The 21341-nt window shown below is 47.7% G+C and overlaps 3 protein-coding genes across 6 annotated transcripts; all 3 read right to left on the reverse strand.

Annotated features, from left to right (window-relative positions):
- Positions 1-6032: 6032 nt before the first annotated feature.
- LOC136519431 (growth-regulating factor 5-like) lies at positions 6033-9406 on the reverse strand. The gene is made up of 4 exons (XM_066512832.1): positions 8831-9406; positions 7865-8234; positions 6481-6941; positions 6033-6354 (listed from the first exon to the last, which is right to left on the reverse strand). Exons 1-4 carry the CDS (start codon positions 9111-9113, stop codon positions 6347-6349), a joined length of 1122 nt encoding a protein of 373 aa, XP_066368929.1. The 5' UTR covers positions 9114-9406; the 3' UTR covers positions 6033-6346.
- Positions 9407-13941: 4535 nt separating this feature from the next.
- LOC136519432 (chloroplast protein FOR GROWTH AND FERTILITY 2-like) lies at positions 13942-21117 on the reverse strand. Of its 4 annotated transcripts, none has more exons than XM_066512835.1 (9): positions 20590-21117; positions 17740-19959; positions 17322-17595; positions 17128-17217; positions 16960-17037; positions 16004-16081; positions 15391-15456; positions 15226-15306; positions 13942-14529 (listed from the first exon to the last, which is right to left on the reverse strand). In XM_066512835.1, exons 1-2 carry the CDS (start codon positions 20878-20880, stop codon positions 19141-19143), a joined length of 1110 nt encoding a protein of 369 aa, XP_066368932.1. In that variant the 5' UTR covers positions 20881-21117; the 3' UTR covers positions 13942-14529; positions 15226-15306; positions 15391-15456; positions 16004-16081; positions 16960-17037; positions 17128-17217; positions 17322-17595; positions 17740-19140. The 4 variants fall into 4 exon arrangements, with proteins under 4 accessions (XP_066368932.1, XP_066368931.1, XP_066368930.1 ...); XM_066512834.1 differs by having other exon boundaries at positions 17322-17598; XM_066512833.1 differs by having other exon boundaries at positions 17322-19959.
- On the reverse strand, positions 14425-17510 carry LOC136523285 (syntaxin-43-like). The gene is made up of 7 exons (XM_066517017.1): positions 17322-17510; positions 17128-17217; positions 16960-17037; positions 15633-15698; positions 15391-15456; positions 15226-15306; positions 14425-14529 (listed from the first exon to the last, which is right to left on the reverse strand). The coding sequence occupies exons 1-7, from the start codon at positions 17508-17510 to the stop codon at positions 14425-14427; spliced, it is 675 nt and encodes a 224-aa protein (XP_066373114.1).
- Positions 21118-21341: the final 224 nt, after the last annotated feature.

A 21341-nucleotide genomic window follows, 5' to 3' on the forward strand; every position in this document is an offset into this window, starting at 1 on the left:
TGATTGCTAGTCCCTGGTCGGCCATGCATCAACAATGGTCGGCCAGGTGCCATTTGGAACGTTGGAGAAGTATGTCGCTCGGTCCTATGACTGCACATCAAAGATATATTGAGAACATTGCAACTGGTGTAGTAGTACTGGCTAAGCTAGATCAATGATGTTGAGGTTGCGAAGAACTTCTAGAGCCGGGCATAGGTGTTGCCTTTCTCCAACTTCTCGGGTGCCTCCCGAGTTATATCATCATCCCCTGCGTACTCATACGTAGGGATGAACCTCTCCTTGCATGGTAGGATTCGGAGGCACAAAAAATTAACCACCACACCCACCCCATCCAACTTGATTTTCTTTAGGATCTTCATCAGCTCCTGAACCTAGGACATCTCCTCAATGGCCGACCTAGCTGACCAGTTTGCATTTGGCGCTGCATAATGGTTGATGTCGGATGCGATGCTTGGCTTCTAGTTTTTGACATAAAACCACTTTGCAGTCCACCCTTTCAATGAAGTATTGAGTGGGACATCGATGTATTGGTTCACCATCCCATCCCGCAACTGAAGGAATACACCACCGACCACCTTGGGAGATCCCTTGCTGAAGAATGGTTTTAGACAGAAGAAATGGTGAAACAGATTAAAGTGTGGTGTGATGCCAAGGAAGGCCTCGCATAGATTGATGAAGATGGAAATATGAAGGATGCTATTGGGATTCAGATGGCAGAGGTTGATACCATAGTATTAGAGTAGATTACGCAAGAAGGGATGGGCAGGAAGTCCAAATCCCCAAACAAAGTGGGCTTCAAAGACAACAATTTCATGGGTGTTAGGGGTCGAGAATACCTCACCCGTTGTCGAACGCCATTCGTCGGTTTCCCTGTCAGGGATGATGCCTTCCATCACCATTCCGTTGAGATTCGATTCGGTGAGGGTCGATGAGACCCATTCTAGATCCCGCCAAGCTTGGCTTGCATCCGCCATGGATTCCTTCTCGGATTTCTTTGGGCTTGTGCGGCTGCGCTTCATCCCCTTCGCCATGGCTCAGATCTTGTTGGCGGAGGAAAGATTAGAATCAATTTTGTACAGAGAATTGTTCTACTACTGAAACAGTTGTGAGATGCTAGAGCATGAGGAAGATGAAGCAACTGTTAGCGGCGGCAAATGGGGGATATGTGTCGTAGGTGGTGGAGTTTATAACGGTTCCCCCCGCCTATTCGCTTTCCATGTGTTTTAGGCATCCGCGCCGTGCCACACGCACAACTCCGAAATCTCCATGGTTGGCTATTAGGCCTTTTCGGTTTCCTACTGAAGCAGGCTTCTTCTGACTGTGGGTGCTAAGCACACTCCACTTATTTGATCTTCGAGCATATTTTGACTTCTACTCTTTGACCCTGCTATAAGATTTTTCTCAATCTTCTAGCAGGCTCAGAGACTAAGTGTGTACACTTTACCTTGCAGTGAGTGTACTGTTTTCCTTTTTTCACTACTTATCAGCTAAGCTGGGGACTAGTTTTGTGATCGGCTAGCATCAGGAGTCTTCTATTTTTTTATACTGGCACTAGGTGAATTCTTCACCTACTATCAGGCTTGGGGACTCAATGTGTACACTGTACCTTGCAGTGCGTGTATTGTTTCAGCAATGGACTAAGCTTCCTTATTGACTAAGTCATAGATGATAATCATCTAACATCACAAATCACACCTAAGTGTGTACACTTTACCTAAGGTAATTTTTTTAAATTTAATTTTGAGCTCCTTACATCCTTCTGGCAAGCCTTATTTGAGCAAATTCGAGGTCTGTGGACCAGTTAAACTGGTTGGCTATTTATTTTCTTCGGTTGGCTACCAGTTAAACTGGTCGGACTACTAGTTAAATTGGTCAGATTTCTAGTTAAACTATTCAGCTTCAAGCTAGACTGCTTCACTCTGGGCATAATTAACCGAAGACCGAAGACCGAACCGAAAAGACCGAGATCGAGACCGAAAAGACCGAGACCGAAAAGTTCGGTCATGAGTTCGGTCCTGGCTCCCAACTAACCGAAGTAACCGATAGAAGTTCGGTCATATGTGCCGGTTAACCAAAGTGACCGAACTGACCGTAGTTCTGTAGACTTCATTCGTAATGTGTGATTGTGATTTGTGAGAACTGAGAAAGTTGTGTGCTAGAACTTGTCATAATAATGTGTGGTTTGTTTTATATATTGTGTTGTTATTTTTTTGCCTTCAAATAGCAAGCATGCTATTGAAAATTGCTATAGATTCTGCTATTGTTTGTGGCTGCTACTCAGGTCCAGTTAGTTCGGTCGTGATCGAGACCGAACCGAACTAACCGAGACCGAACTTCCTCGGTCTTCGTTTTTTGCAAAGACCGATCGGTCCTAGGTTTCTGATGACCGAACTGACCGAATGACCGAGGAACCAAACTGATCGGTTCGGTCTGACCGAATGCCCAGGGTGAAGACTACTCGAACGTGATCACGACGGCGTTGCTCAACGGATATAAGGTGCTCGGGGACTAGCTGTGGGGGGGTATAACCCTAGGTACCCACGGCGCAAGACATGGGCCGCACCATCAGGGATGGCCCAGCCCATAAGATCAAGGCGTGCGGTGCAAGGCACTGCTCGGCGTGCACCGCAAGGCTTTAGGAAGGAATCTTGAAGATAGAGATCTGATCAAATATGCTAGATATCATATTCCTTATTATGATTATCATATAACCGACTAGATCTAGATCTAACCAACCTGTAACCCTACCTCCCAGACTATATAAGGCGGGTAGGGGACCCCCTCAAAATCATCCAATTCACCTCAATCAATACAAACTAGTAGAACACTAGACGTAGGGTTTTATGTCGCATTGATGGCCTAAACCTGTCTAAATCTTATGTCTCTGTTGCCATCTAGTTTCTGATCACGCGCACCTCTACCACATAATCTACCATCGTGGGTATACCCTTTGGTGGATTATCGATGATATCCCATCGACAAAGGTCCTAAATAGCTAGAGGGGGGTGAATAGCCTATTAAAAATTCTACAAATACACTAGAACAAAGTGTTAGTCCAACAAATGGTGCAAAGCAAGTTTTGCTCTAGCTCTACAAGGGTTGCAAGCCACCTACCACACTTCTAGTATCCTATCAATTCTATGGCACAAAAACTAGCTAGAGAGCTAACAAAGACTAGTAACAACTAAGCAAGTCTACTCTAGCTAAGCAAGCAACTACTAACTACCTCTACACAAGTAAACTACAACTACACAAAGTAATTGCAAGGTAAGTAAAGATTGAGCGATAGAACGGTATACCGAGCCGGGAAAGTGTCCACAATGAAATTCGAGAGGCAATCAATCAAGAATACCAAGATGACACAATGAGTCGGCTGCGTGCTCGGGGTTCGACGGGTTTGTTGGTCGGATGAGTCAATCCAGTTCGAGTCTGATGCCCTTCATGGGACGCCATGCTTTCCCTTTATAGGTCAAAGGGAAGCATGGGTTACAACAGAGGAAGATAGGAGAAGAAGTCCTCTAGGGTCATTGAGTCCTTCTTCTCCTCCATGCGGGTCCCACCAACTCTGTAGACGTCAATAGGGATAGCTTCACGTCGCGGCCCTGTTCGTCACTAGCGCCATGCGCAGGCATCATTTGCCGATCATGGTGCTCCACTCCATCCTGGCGGACGTCGTGGTGAACTGACGCTCTTGTCAGTGTTCGTACGAGGGTTAGGCAGAACAGCATTGGTATGTCCGACGTTGTTCCTGATGTGAATCCTCAGGTATGGCATGTCACGGCCACGGGTTATATCGGGGCGTGTCAGTCATTTCCCTAGTGTCAGAGCTTTGACCCAGGCCCATACGCTTGGACCTGGAGTGGTTGGCGGTGGCATGGGTCTCCGTCGGACGAAGCGGAGCGCGAACCCGAGGGTCGAGCGAGGCGGAGACCGTGGCCTCTGTGTCGGGCGAGGCGGAGCACGAACCCGAGGGTCGAGCGAGACGGAGCCAACCCTTAGAGGTCGGCCGAGGCGGAGCTCGCCCTCAGAGGTCAGACGAGACGAAGCCTGCGGCCTCGGTGTCGGGCGAGGCGGAGCCCGCCCCTAGAGGTGGGGCGAGGCGGAGCACGAACCCGAGGGTCGGGCAAGGCGGAGCCCGCCCTAGAGGTCGGACGAGACGGAGCGCGAACCCGAGGGTCGGGCGAGGCGGAGCCCGCCCTCAGAGGTCGGGTAAGGCGGAGCCACCCTCAGAGGTCGGACGAGGCGGAGCCCGCGACCTCGGTGTCGGGCGAGGCGGAGCCCGCCCTCAAAGGTTGGTTGGAGCTGTAGTCGCGCTCTTGACTGCTCGGATGGATCGATGTTGATGGTTGTTAACTCCTCCTCTTTGGATACACTAGTTTTGATAGCCGATAGAATCTGAATATAGTAAAAGGTGACATCCGGATCGATTCCATGCGAATCCGTTTCCATCCTTACCATCAGCCTGTTCGGCTGGGATTATTCCCTCATAAATGATCGTAAATTTCCAGCCGGAACAGTATTTTTCTCTCACACCAAATCAACCCGTCGTACTTCTTCATAATCGAGGCAACGAAGAAGCCCAGCCAAACTAACAGGCTGCCTGCCCCCTCACCCCGGATACTACAGTGACACTCCTGCAGGCGGCGGAAAAGGGGGACATCCAGGCACAGTCATGCATGACCCTCGTTGCGCTACCCGACGTGACGTCGTTTTTTATTTGAGTAGGAGTAGTACCAATGCGGCTGCGGCCCGCGGCGGCCTCCGGCGGTCCGGGCATTTCATGGTCGGCCGCTGGGGCTCTGGGCGTCGTCGTCGCCTTTGACCATGCCATGACATGGCCCCTGGAGGCGACACCTGCCGGCCATGCCGATGGCCAGAGCACCAACGCCCGTCGCCTGCAGCCGCAGGCGGCAAGCGGCAGGGGCGGGGCGGGGCGCAGCAGGCGCACAGCCTTTTCGGGCATCTCCCGTCCCGACCCAGCTGCGTGCAACGCCGATACGATACGATGCGGCCTCGCCGACGCCGAGTCGCGGGCCCCGTCCCCATCCCGTCCTCCGGTTTCAGCTCAACAAAAGCTGCCGCCAACTTCGGAGCCATTCCGCCCTTTTCAGTTCAGGGTCAGGGGAGCGTCAGCTGCGCACGAGACACGAGCCAGGCTCACGTGCAGTGCCAGCCAGACTTCCCTTCTTCCTTCTCACCTCTGCCTCTTTTCCATTTCCTTTTGTCCTTTAGATTAGAGTATATATATATTATATTTATTTCAGAAAAGGAAGATAATGAGCGCATCAGAACCGTCACATCCGTGTTGAATTCGTGCTAGCAAAAAGGGGCATTTTTTCTGTTCTCTTTTCTTTCAGAAAAAAATATATACTTCCGTCACGAAATAATTCTAGGCCTGGTTTAGTTGCCAAACTTTGAATGTGCAAAGTTGGGAAAAATATACTGTAGCGCCACTGTATCATTTCGTTTGTATTTGGTAATAATTGTCCAACCGTTGACTAATTAGGCTCAAAATGTTCGTCTCATAAAGTACAACAAAACTGTGCAATTAGTTTTTTAATTTCGTCTACTTTTAGTATTCCATGCATGTACCGCAAGTTTGATATGATGAAAAATCTTCTTTTTGCATAGTGCCAAAGTGGAGAGTTTAAGAGGAACTAAACAAGGGCCTATTTTAGATTCAAAATTGTCTCATAATAAGAGCACTTCTAACCCACCTAGATGCTACTAAACTTTCTACTTCATCTTCTTTAAAAGTGCAATCATTACATGTTGATTTTATTTTTATATGAACATATATATAATTTTATATCAGCTTTGGCCTCCCCTAGATTTTGTATTTATTTTAGGACGAAGGGAGTATTATATTACAAAAGGAAAAGGAGCCTATCGCGAATACGGCCCGGCAGCATCAGATTTTGCATCAGTTTATCACAACAAAAGGTACCACAGATGCTACACCTACACTCAAGTATCAGATTCGCCATCAGATTTTACACAATCTGGAAAGCACACAAAACACTTGCATCATCTAATCCAACGACCACAACGACTGACGACTGGGAGGTTTTCATTCTCGATCCGAGTACAACAAATACAAAGCATGGTAGTACAACCTTAGGAAGAGGATGGAGGAGTTCAGTACCCCATTGATACATGAGATAGGATCAGGCTCTTACAGAGAGTTCTGTTCTTAATGCGATAAACAAATAGCTACGGCATGGTCGTGGGCGAGGGCGGGCGCTGCGGGCTCATCAATCTCCGGGTGACGGCTCGCTAGCAGCGAGCGCGATGCTGGTTCAGCGTCATGCGACTACACCACCTAGTGGCCGCCCGAGCTTCGTTCTCAATCACCTGCAGAAACAGTTTCGACCGCTGTCATCAGAACACGCCAAGCATGATTGGAGAAGCAAACAGAAGGATTTCAGTTTCTGAGATGGTTAACGACTTAAGGTGGACACTGGATGAGTACAAACTCACATCTGGGCATCGGGATGGAGATGGAGAGCTGGGTTGTCGAGAACGAGGTCCTATTGGACCTCGCCTCGTCCATCTCCGACCATGAGTTCCGCGTCCCAGGCCACTCATCAAAGAAGGGCCTCAGCGGCTGGTTCTCCTGCTTCCCGTTCCCGAGCAACCCGCCAGCCCCAGCCCCAGCCCCAGCACCACTGCTGAACGACTGGCGCTCCTGCTCCTGGGACAGTGAGGCGATGGTGACCTGGCCAAGCTCCTGCGGCGGTTCAATGTGGGAGTAGGAGTATGCACCAGGCAGGAGGCCAGAATCTCTGCCCTTCGATAATGTAAACGGGGGCACATTGGATGGCAGGGAGTGCCATGAGTTATCTGTTGGAGAATCAATGGTGAAGCCCCTCGAGTTTCCTGATGCTCCTGAGAAGAAGCTCAGCTCACCAGCATCGGATTTAGCTCCACCAAGAGGGTACCTGCACAATGAATTGGTTATGGATATGTGGACGATCACAAGCTGCTATGAATATTATGAACCGACAGAAACTTGTCAGTCCGGCACTATTGCTTGGAGTCTATCTAGTATGATATTTCTGCCTACAGCTACCGGCTAGACATGTATGAAGTGAAATAGATGTAGAGGTGAGAAATAAATAGCTAATACAAACCCCAACAGAAAATCAAGCTCACGAAGTACCTAAAATAAGACATGAAGTCTTGGCAAACAAAAACAGTCAAAAAGCAGCATAATGAGTTACTATTAATCTCAAGTTATATCAACCGCTGATGCGCAAATCCTTGTACAAACTCAAAACCACAAAAACAATGTGTCTGAAAGAGAGTGTACAAGATAGGGGGCTAATAAGAAAATCTGTCTGAAATACTAGTACAGAACTATGTTGTATAGGGCATGGACATGGCAACTGCGAGCCTAAGATGTTCAGAACATACAAATATATAACTTTATAGACATCTAATATAGCAGAAGCAGCCAGGGCCCAGGTCATAGCAGGCACGGCAGTTCACTTGCAACAAAACTGCAAAAGATTTCTATATTGCACAATATATATAATAAGGGCTAAAACTGCAAGAAGCGAGTGGCAGGAGTGCTTTTGCCGTTGAAGAGTCAATACACCAAAGTGTGAGTTGGTGTGATTCTCCTTTTGCAATAATAGTGTAAACAGAGAACCAGTGAAAACCATAGCATCATCAATAATGGTCCCAGCTCAAATAACATGGCAGTAATTCAGCACCCCGCCCAATCATGCAAGAAAACAAACCTATTGTAGCAAGCTGCATCCCAGTGTAATCAGCAACCAGGCCAGGCAAACCCAATCCAATGGCCATTCGATAGCAACAACAATGAGAACCAAAAAGGGGATGTCGGATGTAACCATACTTGCTGCCATAGCGATAATGAGCATTCGAAGCATCGACGTTGAGGCGCGATGAGCCAGCCCCGCCACCGAGGGACAGGCCATGAGCCTTACCCCCCACCGCCGCAAACGACTCAAGGGGCGCGGCAGCGGCGGCCTCCCGGGTGGTGGTGGTGGTGACGGTGGACAGCTGGGTCTGCGACGGGTGTGCGGGCGAGGCGGTCTTGGATTCCACAGGCTTTCTTGAACGGTTGCGGCCACGGTGCATGTGGCGCTCGCAGTACTTGGAGTCGGGGTGCGCCTCCTTGGAGCACCGCCACTTCTTGCCGTCGGTGCGGCGGCACCGCCATGGCTCCGGGTCCAGCTTCTTCCCGTAGTAGGCGTAGTAACTCACTGCAGGAGGAAAACCAAACCATAGGGTGAGACTGAGAGCACATCCAAAAGTCGAATCCACCACCGTCGCCGCTCACACGGCCCTAGCTAGCTAGTGTGGATTATATATTTATATTCTAATGAAATGATGTACTTGCTACTGGGGTAGATCAAAAGCGCATAAACATTTGACCAACCCAATGCAAAGATGCTTTCTCCTACTTTGTTTAAAAGTTTGAATAATAAAGAATCACATCCCATTGCGTGAGCAAGCAGGAAAGGAGGTGATAAAGATCCACCCCGCCCCTCCCAAATAGGCACAGATGCCAGATGCTAGGCGCCGCAAGCTTAATGAATCATTCGATGAGATAAATCGGGGCAATACCCAAGTACCCAACCAACCAATCCAAACCAATCCCAGTAATATAAGCAGCAGGGCAGGCAAAAGATCTATGCTATGTGTTCTTCGCTCCTGAAAGAGCCATCCATTAGTTTCCTTCCCCTATGATATGATACACCAGCAAGCACGCATCCATTTGAACACAGATTCCTGGGATGTATATACACACGACACGACTGAAGTAGGCAGCGAGAGGGGAGGGGAGAGGAGAGCTCACGGGATGGGTGGTGGTGGTGGTGGTGGTAGAAGGGCGACGCGGCGGGGCTGGCGAAGGAGAAGGCGGCGGCGGCGGAGTGGGGGCCGGGACGGACGGGGAGGAGGAGATCGGGCGGGACGGGGACGCCGGCCATGAGGTACTTGTAGATGAGCGCCTGCTGCTCCAGCTCCGCCCACTGCGCGGCGGTGAAGACCGCGGCCGCCGCCCCGCGCTGCGGCAGCAGCGGCAGCGGCGGGGGCTGGTGCGGGTAACCGCCGCCCATCCCCATGGCCGAGCTCAGCATCGGTGGGCCCCCACCCCACTGCCGCTCCTCCTTCTCCCTTTGGACCGGCTGAGAACGTACAGGCGGAGGCGCGGGGAACGGACGGGAGGGAGGGGGGATGGTCAGGTGGGGGTTGGAGGGTTCTTGGTGGCGGCCATTAATGGAAGGGAGGGGAGGAAGGAGGGCGTCGGTGCGGGTGGGGGATCTGCAGATAGGAAGCGAATCGCTTGCTCTCTACTGCTGCCGCCCGCCGCTTGCTTCGGCTTTGGATTTGGATGCTCGCTCGCCTCGCCTCGCCTCGCCTCGGCTGTCTTCGTCTCAGCGTCACCCGCTGCTGCTCTGCTGTCTGTCATTTTGTACTGGCCCGGGGGCCGGTGGCTGGGCTGCCCCCCTGCTGCCCTTCCAAGGGCAACCTAGGGATTTCCTCTCCTTTTTTCTTTTCCTTACTTTCTTTTTTCCAGCCCGCTTCACCTTTTCTTTTTTGAATGAATGAACAAACAAACACTGTAATAATATAATAAAGGAATGTTTGGGTGACGTAGTTTTCATAAATTATAGTATCACAAATCGTAGTTTATAAAAAAAGAAATCATGGGTAAGGGGTTTTAACAAAAACATGGCTTTAGAAACTACAAAGTTTATTGTATCCAACACCGAACAACTTTTGAAAACCAAAGTACTTTCGAAAACTATAGTATTTCTCCAATACTCTATATGTACTTTGTATCAAACAGGGTCTAAGGGTGTTGTTTACGTTGGTTTATGGAAGGGAAAATTGAAAACGGATCGGATACGGACGGATATCACCGATATTACATTTGTTTTCATATTTCTGTTCGGATTCGGACTCGAAATACGGATAGTGTCAACTATGTCGGATAGGATACGATTGGATATCGACATCATAAATATAGGATTTGAGTATTCGGATACGGATATGGTATCGAATGTTGGATATCCGGACTCGGATACGAACAGATCTCAACCCCTCTAAACGGATTCGATTTCGAATACGGTCGGAAAATATCCGTACTGTTTTTATCCCTAGGCGTAGCTATGGCAGGCTATGAATGAAGAACCATGGGTGCAGCTTTATCGCGCGGCTGGTCGTGCCACTCCCATCCCACTGTTGCCTCGTTGCATCGCCTATCGAGTTATAGGCTATTATTCTCGCTACGATGGGCCGAGGGAGGAAGTAACCTAACTTTGGTGGATGGAGGGAGGAAGTAAACCATAACTCTAGCGGAGGTGCGATGATGGGCCGCTGGCGGCGACGACGTGGAGTCGCGCGAGCGCGTGACCAGACGCAAATTATAGTTTGGTAGGACTCTGGCTCCTCGTAAGGAGCTCTGCCAAACAGTGAAACAAACATCTAAAAAACGGTTCCTTGCAAGAAGCTCGGAGGAGCCAAAGTCGTTTTTGTATATAGGAACTAGAACCGAAAAAGGTGGCTCTCCATTCTCCTCACAAACCTAATATAATTTATTATAGAACTACCAATGGAACCGTTCTTACGGAACGTTTTTCAAAATGACTCGCTCCAGGAGAGAAGTTAGGTGGTGTTTGGATCCAGTGACTAAAATTTAGGAGGTATGTCGGGAGGATATTGCATCGGGTATTCAGATACTAATAAAAAACAAATTACATAATCCGTCGGTACTCCACGAGATGAATTTTTTAAGCCTAATTAATCCGTCATTAGCATGTGTTTACTGTAGCACCACATTGTCAAATCATGGACTAATTAGGTTTAAAAAATTTGTCTCGCAAATTAGTCGCAGACCATGCAATTAGTTTCATAATTAGTTTATATTTAATACTTCATACGTATGTCCAAATATTTAATGACACAGTGACTAAAATTTAGGAGGGACAACCAAACACCACCTTACTCCACGTGGGTTAGAGCCGGGAAGCCTTTGGGAGGCCGTGTGAACACCGAATACCGACCATCATCGCCAGCCTGTCTGTCACTTCCCAGTGTCCACGACTACAACAACCGCCATCGATCAAAACGGTGATGCATGCTAGGGAATACAGCCTAGGATCTGGTAAAAGTATATAAGTAATTTCCGCCTTGTTCTAGTCGAGCTAGGTCCATGTACCCGTGCAGATCAGGCACGAGCGCGCGCGCACACCGCACCAGAAAACGGCTTTGTTGCATTGGTGATTTGCGATTTTGGGGTGTCGCCCAAGTGCCCAACCAAACGTCAACCAGCCATAGTCCCAGGCGGCCGGGAGCGTCGTCGTCGTCGTCGTCGTCGTCGTCGTCGTCAAGCAAGAACCGACGCTGCCGTCGCCCAACACCAAAGCGTCACACTGTCCCTCTGTCAAGTGTCAACCCAACCCGTTACTGTTATTCAGCGACGCAATCATGCGACACAGGCAGCACCAGAGGGCCCGGCCCGGCCCGGCCCAGATCGACCAGCTTTGCGCAGCCCCGGGCAGTGTGTGTGACTGTGAGTGTACCGTCGACCGTGTACACGTACGTACGCACAGTGAACGCCAATGTACGTACTGCGTGGTGCGCAGCCTCAGCCACAGTTTCAATGCCTCCGAAGCTTTTACTTGCAGGCCGTACGTACGCGTTTGGATGTGGATCGCTAGTGGCCTGGTTTAGCGGCGAAATTTTTGGCGAAATGGTACTGTAGGACTTTCGTTGTTATTTGATAATTAGTGTCTAATTATAGTCTAATTAGGCTTAAAAGATTCGTCTCGTGAATTTTGTCTAAACTGTGTAATTAGTTTTATTTTTTATTTATATTTAATGCTTCATGCATGCGTCCAAAAATTCGATATGACAAAGAATCTTGAAAAATTTTACAAAATTTTAGGAACTAAACAGTCACTTATTACAGCTAAGGCAGGCAGGATTTTCACTGGCCCCAGTAAATCTTTGGACGCCGGCCGGGCCGCCGTGAAATCTGAGAAAAGGCAGCAGGCTGCGAGTGTAGTCAACTAGCCGCTAAGGCGGTCTCAAGGTACCTAAATCTAAAATGGTCTTCAAGACAATACCTATAGCCTCAAGTAAAATATTTATATAAAAGATTTATTTTAAATGTCAGGAGAGTTATAACCAAAATCTGAGTATACTCAATCCTGGAGACCCATTTACAGAAGGGTTCTCTTTTGGGTCTGGTTATCGAAGAAGATAAAAAATAGGTATTGAACCATTTACCTGTAGCGCTATACAAACGTGAAATGTGTCTTGTATTTTGGGTAACAGTTATTGGAGACAGTCTAAGGGGGTGTTTGGTTCCTCCTTCTAAACTTTAGTCGCTGTCTCATCGGATGTTTGGACACATGCATGGAGTATTAAATATAGATTAATTACAAAACTAATTGCACAGTTTACGACTAATTTACGAGATGAATCTTTTAAGCCTAATTAGTCCATGATTTAACAATGTAGTGCTACAGTAAGCATGTGCTAATGACGGATTAATTAGGCTTAATAAATTCGTCTAGTTGATTACTGTCGGATTCTGTAATTTATTTTTTTATTAGTATCCAAACACCCCATGCGACATCCTCATGTGACACCTCCTAAATTTTAGTCACTGGATGCAAATACCCTCTAAAACCTGAACTAAGAGTTAGTAGCTAGTAAGGCCGTTCCCCTCCAAAACGCCAAATTTTTCAAGATTCCTCGTTACATCGAATCTTTGGACGCATGCATGAAGTATTAAATATAAATAAAAAATAAAACTAATTACACAGTTTAGACGAAATTCACGAGACGAATCTTTTAAGCCTAATTAGACTATAATTGGACACTAATTGCTAAATAACAACGAAAACGCTACAGTAGCGTTTTGCCAAATTTTTTAGCAACCAAACTGGCCCTAACACAGGCAGTAGTAGTCAACTGAAAGGATCCAAACGTGACCTAGGCCCAACCGATGCAAAACAACTGCGTGTGCTCTCTGCTCAACTTTTTGAGAAGTCAACACATCTTAAGTTTAACAAGACTTTGTATCTCTATATGTATTTATTATGAGAAATATGTTACATGATTAATCTAGTGATATTTATTATACATGACAAAAGCTATGTATTATTGAAAAAAGCCAAGATGTCTTATGATATGGAACGGAGAGAGTAACATTTTCTATTATACTGGGTTATATTGATCGTCTCATTAAAAACCAAGATTAACATTGTTTTATACTGATGGATGGAAAATCTCCTGTTCGGCTGGTATTAAAACTGGCTGAAGCTATTTTGTTGTGAGAGAAAAGTGTTGTAGATTCTAGCCGCCGGAAACGAAGAGACCCGGGTTGCCCCTCCTCTACTTAGGCAGGCCAGGGCAGGGCAATGGAAAACCTAGATAGGTGGTGTGCCTAGGTAGGAGAGGACGAGATAGAGAACTGGAAACATGATGCATAGGTGCTGCCCAAGTTGCAGCAGCAGCAGGGGCACTATAAATGGGGGGCAAAAAGGACAAGACAAGGCTGGATTGAAATTACCATTTACAATGTGGGTGTGGGGGCAGCACAGGGATCTTACATCACCACCAGCACGTACCACGTACACCATCCCTGCATGAATCCATGTCCATCCATCCATGGGTCAGGTCGGGACCAGCTGGTCAAACCCAGCCATGGCCGGCCAGTTGGCCATGGGAGAGGCCAGAGGGAGAGGGACGACCCGACTGATTGACCTCCAGCTCCAAACAAACCCTTGTGGCTTACCCAGAAGCACGGGCTGAGATTGCAGCAATAATCAGCAGCATCAGCAGATAAACTTGTGTGATGATGGACTGGCAGCAGCACCAGGACGCTGCTGGTTGCCCCCCACACACCAACACAAGATCCCATTGCATCTCCAAATACACAAGAGCAAAAAGTTGTCGAAATAATTGTTAGGAATGTCTGGTACGATGAAATGCCACCTCAAAACTAGCTCAAAGTAGAAAGGCAGGCTACATAGAGCAGAAAGGAGATGACACAGGAACTGAATCTACTTTCTGGTTTCTGGTAACTGGATGATACAGCTCACTCTATACACAGCCAGCCTAACTTGGTTGCTCCATGGCAAACAGGAAGGTGAAATGTGTCAAAAAAAAAAAGAGGCATCTATGAATAGGACATCTCTAAATCTGCAGCTCTGCAAACAAAAAAAGTTGTGGCCTAGACTGAAGACAGTTGCTGGTCCAGCCATTATGAATATGAGCAGGAGAACCATCCTCAGATCAGTGAGTCGTATCGCGCTCTATTCAAACGAACTCATGCAGGCACGGTGTAATCCTCACATGTCACATATGAGTAGATAAGCGTGGTCTGTGCTTGGCGGCCATTCATCAACCATTAAAATGAGATAGGTATGTATGTCAGAAAATGATCTTCAAAATCAGAAGGACTATCATGATGAAGATCAGAATGACAAGGACGGTGGCACACATCACCACGCCCCCTTTCTCCTGCGTCCTCTCAGCCTGCAGAACAGACGGACCAAGATATTAGACTGCAAGGTTCAGGTACTGATGCAGCCAACAAATTTTCTTTATTTCAAGAAACACTATTAGGTACTACATAATGCATACAGCTAGCAGTAATATGAATGGGGAGAGGAAGAGAGAGTGAGAGAAAGATCATAAAGGCACAAGACAGTGCCTGCGGTAAGCAGTAAACTGAAGGGTTGGTTAAAAATTTACTGTCCCAGTCGCGGAAAGTCATCTTTTACAGACAGGGAAATAAACGCAGGGTGGTACTACGTATGTTTTAATGACAATCAAGATATTTAGAGATAAAATATACCAGCTAAAAAGGTGAAATATTTGAATCGCATGAATTCCACCAATGAGAAAAAATTTATGGGTACCCTGAAGGCATATAACAAAAGACCGAATGTCTACACACCTAATCATGCTATTAAAAAAGCAATCAAGCCCTGTTCGTTTAGGCTGGTTTGGCTTATAAGCCATGGCTAAAAATACTATTGGCTGGTTTGGTGTGAGAGAAAAATATTGTTCGTTGGCTGATAAGCCATGGCTTATAAGCCGAATACAATAGCTTAAAGCCCTACCAGCAGCACAAAGGTTTGGTTCATCATTACTAAAGGTCCATTTACAGAAATGTATACAGCGGAAACATTACTACTAGTGAGGGTAAATATGGTTCAAGGATGAAACCTTTTGCAGTTGTTTGTAACCCTCCTCAACTGAAGCTGCAACGTTCTGTATGTTGTAGTCTATCTGATCGATGATGGTTCCCTGTTTGAAGTAAGAAATCAAGAGTCTGGTCCCAGCTAGTTATCTAACACTAATCATTGACAATTAAATCAGGGTTTCATATACCTGATCAATCACGAGAACTGAAAGATCCTTCATGATCTGTGCAAGTTCGTTGACTGATTCAACAACCTTCAAGCCACAAGCAGACAGCAATAATAAACAGACTTCAGGAATCAGGAACATGTGCTGTCGAAAAGAGAATACATATAGTGATTGACACCCTGTTTGAAGTAAGAAATCAAGAGTCTGGTCCCAGCTAGTTATCTAACACCAATCATTGACAATTAAATCAGGGTTTCATATACCTGATCAATCACGAGAACTGAAAGATCCTTCATGATCTGTGCAAGTTCGTTGACTGATTCAACAACCTTCAAGCCACAAGCAGACAGCAATAATAAACAGACTTCAGGAATCAGGAACATGTGCTGTCGAAAAGAGAATACATATAGTGATTGACACAACCATAAAAAGGGCGTACCCAGTGCAAAGAGCTCCCGCTCTGTGCAGGGTCTGGGGAAGGGTGTCAGTGGCAAGCCTTACCCTCGCCTGTGCAATGCGAGGAGACCGCGACTCGAACCCGAGACCTTCCGGTCACAGGCGGTAAGACTCTACCGCTTGCACCAGGCCCGCCCTTCTGATTGACACAACCATCAAATTAAAAAAAAAAACTCACCTGCTCAATTTATCTCTCCCTTTCTCTAGTGAATGCTTGGCTTTTCTTAAGTTTTGACATCTGAACCCTAGTGAAACCCTGGTATAACAAAATACAGTTATGAATTACATCAACGACTTATATAAACTTTAAAGAACTAGCTGCACTTCTCATCATCTGTTGGTCTGGATCCCAACAAGTATATATTCTTATAACACAATAAATTCAAACCCAACCAAATGTATCATGCATGGATAAACAAAAATTCCAAAAAAGAAAGAAATGGAAAACTGACGCAATAAAAGATAGATTGTGCCAAAGAATTTCCTAAAGCAACTTTGAATAAGTTTTGGTTACATGAACCAACCATCTAACACCGTTAGTCACTTAGTCCTTCATGGCAGGGCTATATTCTGGGTTGTGCTGTTATGTTTAATTATACAAATATAGTTTGCTACAAGTAACAGAATCTTCTTGGATTTTACTCACATATAATATAAGGTTTGAGGGAGGCATAATACAGAATTATCCATCTCCACCAACAAATTTAAAATCAGCATCCAGCCACAGCCACAGCATGGAGGGGGAGAACTGAGTTACCAATATTGACAACCCGATTTCAACAGACTCACTTATGAACTGTATAACTAACCCAAATAAACACAAACACACGCAGAACTTTGTTGTTATTATTTCGTCTTTTACCTGTCATTTTTCGATTTCTGTTTATGCACATAGAGGGAAGCATGTCCTGCATCCCCCCACCCCACACACACAAAACAACAACGCAGCTAGCACTCCTCTTGTTAATATCTAATAGGCAGCTAACATCTCATATCTAATAAAGAATGACTCATAGTGCACTAAGTTTGATATAAGTTAGTATAGGCACTCCTCATGCTAATATCAAATATGCAGAGATAAAAAGAATCGCCACAATCAGGTATGCAGCATGTAAAGACCAAAATAAAACATACCACATCCTCAAACTCATCGTCTTCAAATGTAGACTTCGTCCCATTTATATTCATTTCCAAATCAACACCGTCCTGACCCTACAGGAGTATTCATCAACAAAGCATACGAGTCAAGGTTGGACAAGCATTCTATGAGCACCTAATTATCTGATGACAACAGAAGGGGACCTCTTTTTGTTGGCGAAGCTGCTTTAAATATGACGACTGTTTTTTTCGGAACTCCATTGACAGGTTTTGCAGGTCCATAGCAAGAGAACGCTGCACATAACAGCCATGTCCGTCAAACGGGGGAAAAAAAAGAGAGAACAAACTGTCAATCTTTAACTCGTAACTGCCAATGATAAATAAGGTTCTATCATCACCTGGACATTCTTTCGGACATTTGAATCCTCTGATGAATCTTTCATGAACAGCTTCTGCAGCCTCTTCTCGGACCTCTTCAGCAAGTCCGTTATCTCATGTGTGAGAACCTCGATTGCTCGCTGATCGTCCCTGCCATCGCCAAAGGATGGCATCAAGGCTTTGGTATGTGCCTTAGCCAACTCCACCATTTTCGTCCTCGCCCGCTGCATGTTTGCAGATATCTCTTCGGAAACATCCACCCAGGCTGGGGGTAGCCCGACTGTCACAGCACCTCTACTGGAACACAGAAACCAAATGTCAGTGTGTTAGCAGAAGGGAACTGGAATTTGGATTGGAGAGGAAGAAAGCAATAGAACAGACGGAGTAGGTAGTATGGAGGAGTTCTATTGCATTACGGAAAACAGTTTAGGTGTTTACAAATTTCATGTCCCTCAATTCCCTTCCTCTCTTTCTACTTATACTATCACTCAGGCAACCCACGTCGGGCCGACGAATCGTTCATTGGGCTTCTTGGCGCGCTTGGGCTGGGCTTCACTTGGTTCGCCAGGCTGTAGCTTGCTGGGAGGTGTCGGACGAGGAACAGTGCTGACACAGTGCTGCATAATTCATCTTATCAGCAGTGAGGCGTCCAACCAGTGACACATCAATGCAAGTAGTTAACCTTCGGAACCCACCATTACTGCTTACTGCCTAAGCCACTGATCACTGATCAACATGTTATAATAAATCTTTCATCGCTCAATCTACAGTGGAAATTCCCATTCCCTAGCAAGGGAAATCGCCTGTATGCTACACAGGTCGCTGCCTCGTAGTAATGAGCTAATCCGCGAAGGCTTGATTAGACCAGAAAAAACTAATGGGCGAGTCTAGTGATCTGCAATTCCAACCAATTCATTTGAATCACAGGTCAATTAGCCCACTCTATTTGTTAGCATGGTCAAATGCCACTCGGTCTAGTTAAGAAACTCCCATCTCGAGAACCAGCTGGTGCTTGGTTGGTCAGCTGAGCGTGCGCTCAGGCTGCCCACCCGGGTTCGAGTGCTGATACTCTGCTTGGGTGCCTCACCTAGGGGATTTGTGAGATGGGCTGGACTAGTTGTCCAATGGAGTATCAAGGTGCAATGCTTCTTTGTTTTCTTTTTTTATTTCATTCATGAAGTCCTAGATAGATGAGATAAAGCTTCTGTTGCATCCCACAAGAATTCTGCAGAATCTTGGTTCTACTTTTGGGTTTGTTTCTGTTCATATTGGCAAATTGTCGACTTTCCCGGTCTCTCATTCTGTGGTCAATCGCCATTTTTGTATGAAGGAGAAAGGGACTGATGCAACCTATATATTTTTTTGAGCAGTGTACAATGAGTCAGCATATTGCACAACCAGAAGAAAGCAGATGGATTCGAATTCGCTCTCAAGCTTTGACCAATCCCTTTCTGTATGTGTCAGCATTGCACAACTAGAAGAAAGCAGATCGGTCTGAATTGCTTTCAAGCTTGCACCAATCCCTGAAAAGTGAAAACCAATACATTTGGAATTGGAACAGCAATAGCACTTGTCACCCGTCTGACACGATCCATCTTATATATGAAATTACTCATCTGAAGACCACCTAATGCAGTTCACTCACTCCCCGTGGCTCGAGTTCACTCACTCATCCGAAGATCATCGTATACAGTTCATTCATCTGACGATCAATCCTAAAACATGACAGGAAAAATTCTCACACCAAGTTCGTTCCTACTTAACAGCAACAGAAAAACAGAGCAATGGGAGCAAGAAGACGGCGGCTCGCGCTGTTGCAAGTAGTGAATGGATGTCATGTCAGTACAAGGTGATTCCGAAGGACTGGCTGACGAGGATGGCAAGCCCCATGGATATGGCCAGCAGCGACGCGGCCCACGTGAGCTTCTCGGTGATCCGGGGAACCCTGTCCTTGAGCGCCTCCGTACATGAGCCGATGAAGACGGTGTAGCTCCCCATGGAGACGACGGTGCCGACGAGGAACATCCCGAGGAACGCGGCGCCGGCGACGCGCGACGGGAGGGCGAGCGCCGGCAGGATCATCATGAGCGCGTCCGGCTGCAGGCCGTGGACGATCCCGGTGGCGAACGTGGCGAAGTTGACCTTCTTCTTGCCGCTCGGCAGTGTCTCCATGGTCGGATGGTGGCCGTGGCCGCCGCCGTTGTCCAGCGCGACGCACGGCGTGGGCACCTCGCTGGCCTCCCGGATGCCGAGCGCGCCGATGCCGAGCAGCGTGAGCGCGACGACGCGGGTGCTCCAGGTGCGGATGACCTCGATGTGGAGGCGGTCCCTGAGGCCGAGGAAGAGCAGGCCGAAGAGGACCTGGCCGGCGTCGTGGCCGCAGCCCCAGAGCGCGCCCACCGCCGCGCTCTCCACCCTGGACCGCCCGATGGACAGCGGCGCCAGCGCGGCCAGGTGGTCCGGCCCCGAAAGTGTGTGCAGGCACCCGGCCAGGAACCCCGTCCACGCGCTGCCCAGCAGCTCCGACTTGAACAGAGTCGTCGTGCCCGCCTTGGCGGTAGGGTGGAAGTGCGCCAGCGCCGGCGGCGCCCAGGATGGCTGGACGACCAGCGTCAGGATGGTCGCCGAGAGCAGAGCCACAGCTGCAGCACAAGTCACCTGTTAGAATGCACAACAAGGCAAACGTGTGAGCATCACATGTACGTATACATTATGATAGCACATAAAAAATGCGTAGAAAAAAAAATGACTTGTGGCATAAAATTTGAAGGAAAAACTTGAGGATTATATTTGCCGTCGATCGGTCATCGACGTTCAGCATCAGGATTTTTTTTTTGCTACTCCCTTCGTCGACGTTCCAGATGGTAGAAAGTCGACATCGACGTTTCAGCATCAGTTTTTTTTCCTACTCCGTTCGTCGACATTCCACATGTTAGAACGTCGACGAGTAAAATGGCAATTCCATCCATTCCGGCAGTTCACTAACTCAATAATATTATCATTGCATTCTCCCACACTTCTCCTTGCTCAACTTTAACCCATGGATGGCAGAGCTTCTGCTACATTATACTACTCTTAAGAATCTTATTTTGAGGTGTTTGTTCTTCGTTAATTTTTTCTTGGTATTCTTTCACTCAACGTTCCTGCTTGATTGGAACGGATAACACGAACTGACGAACACAATGGATTGTTTCTTACGACGGAATTGAGCAGAGCGTGCATGCAAGAACAATTACAGGGCACCACAAAGCGTCCATCCACGCGACGAAACGAAGCGCTAGCACTGACCTTCTGGAAGAAGCTGCGGCTGGAGGTGGACGCGTCACCATCTTCCTCGCCATCCGCCGCCGTCTCCGCTGACGACGACGGAGCAGCGCCGGCTGGGACCGCCAGCGGGGGTCGGTGCCTGGCGACAAGGAGCGACACGAGGGGCGGCCTGAGCCGACCTCCACCGCGGCGGAAGATGGAGACGGAGTGCGCGAGGATGGAGAGCGGACTGTGCGCGCGGGGCCTGGCCGCGGCTGCGGCGGCGACGGGCGCGCGGCGGAGGAGCGGCGGGGAAGAGATAAGCCTTTCCATGGCGCTGGCGCTGCGTGCGCTCGCGGCTTGGCTCGACGAGGATTTGATTTGTTTGGGCTTGGACTGGGAGGGGTCCGTTCTATGGCCGCGTGGAGGCGATCTTGGGCGTTAGCGTGTTGTCTGGAGATTCGTGCTCCCAGCGACGGTGCGGGCCTGTATGGGCCGCGCTTGGTTTAATTTGAAGGCCAGTATAAGGCCGGCCGGTAAAAGCCTAACGGCAGGGCTTGAGATAGGTGTGGGAATAAAGCACTAAGAAGCGATGACGCTTAGACGACGGCGCTCAGATGACGGCGACAATGACGGTGGCGGAGTTCTGAAGACTAGGGTTTCAAGGCAAAGACAGGGGAGCAAAGAAAAAGAAGGAGAAAGGCATTTAAATAGATTTTACAGCAATAAAAACCCGGCCCACCAGGCCCATGAGAACGCAACGATCCGTTTCTCAACACAACTGATACAGCTGA

Source organism: Miscanthus floridulus, chromosome 18 (genome assembly GCF_019320115.1).
Source record: "Miscanthus floridulus cultivar M001 chromosome 18, ASM1932011v1, whole genome shotgun sequence".
NCBI lineage: Eukaryota > Viridiplantae > Streptophyta > Magnoliopsida > Poales > Poaceae > Miscanthus > Miscanthus floridulus.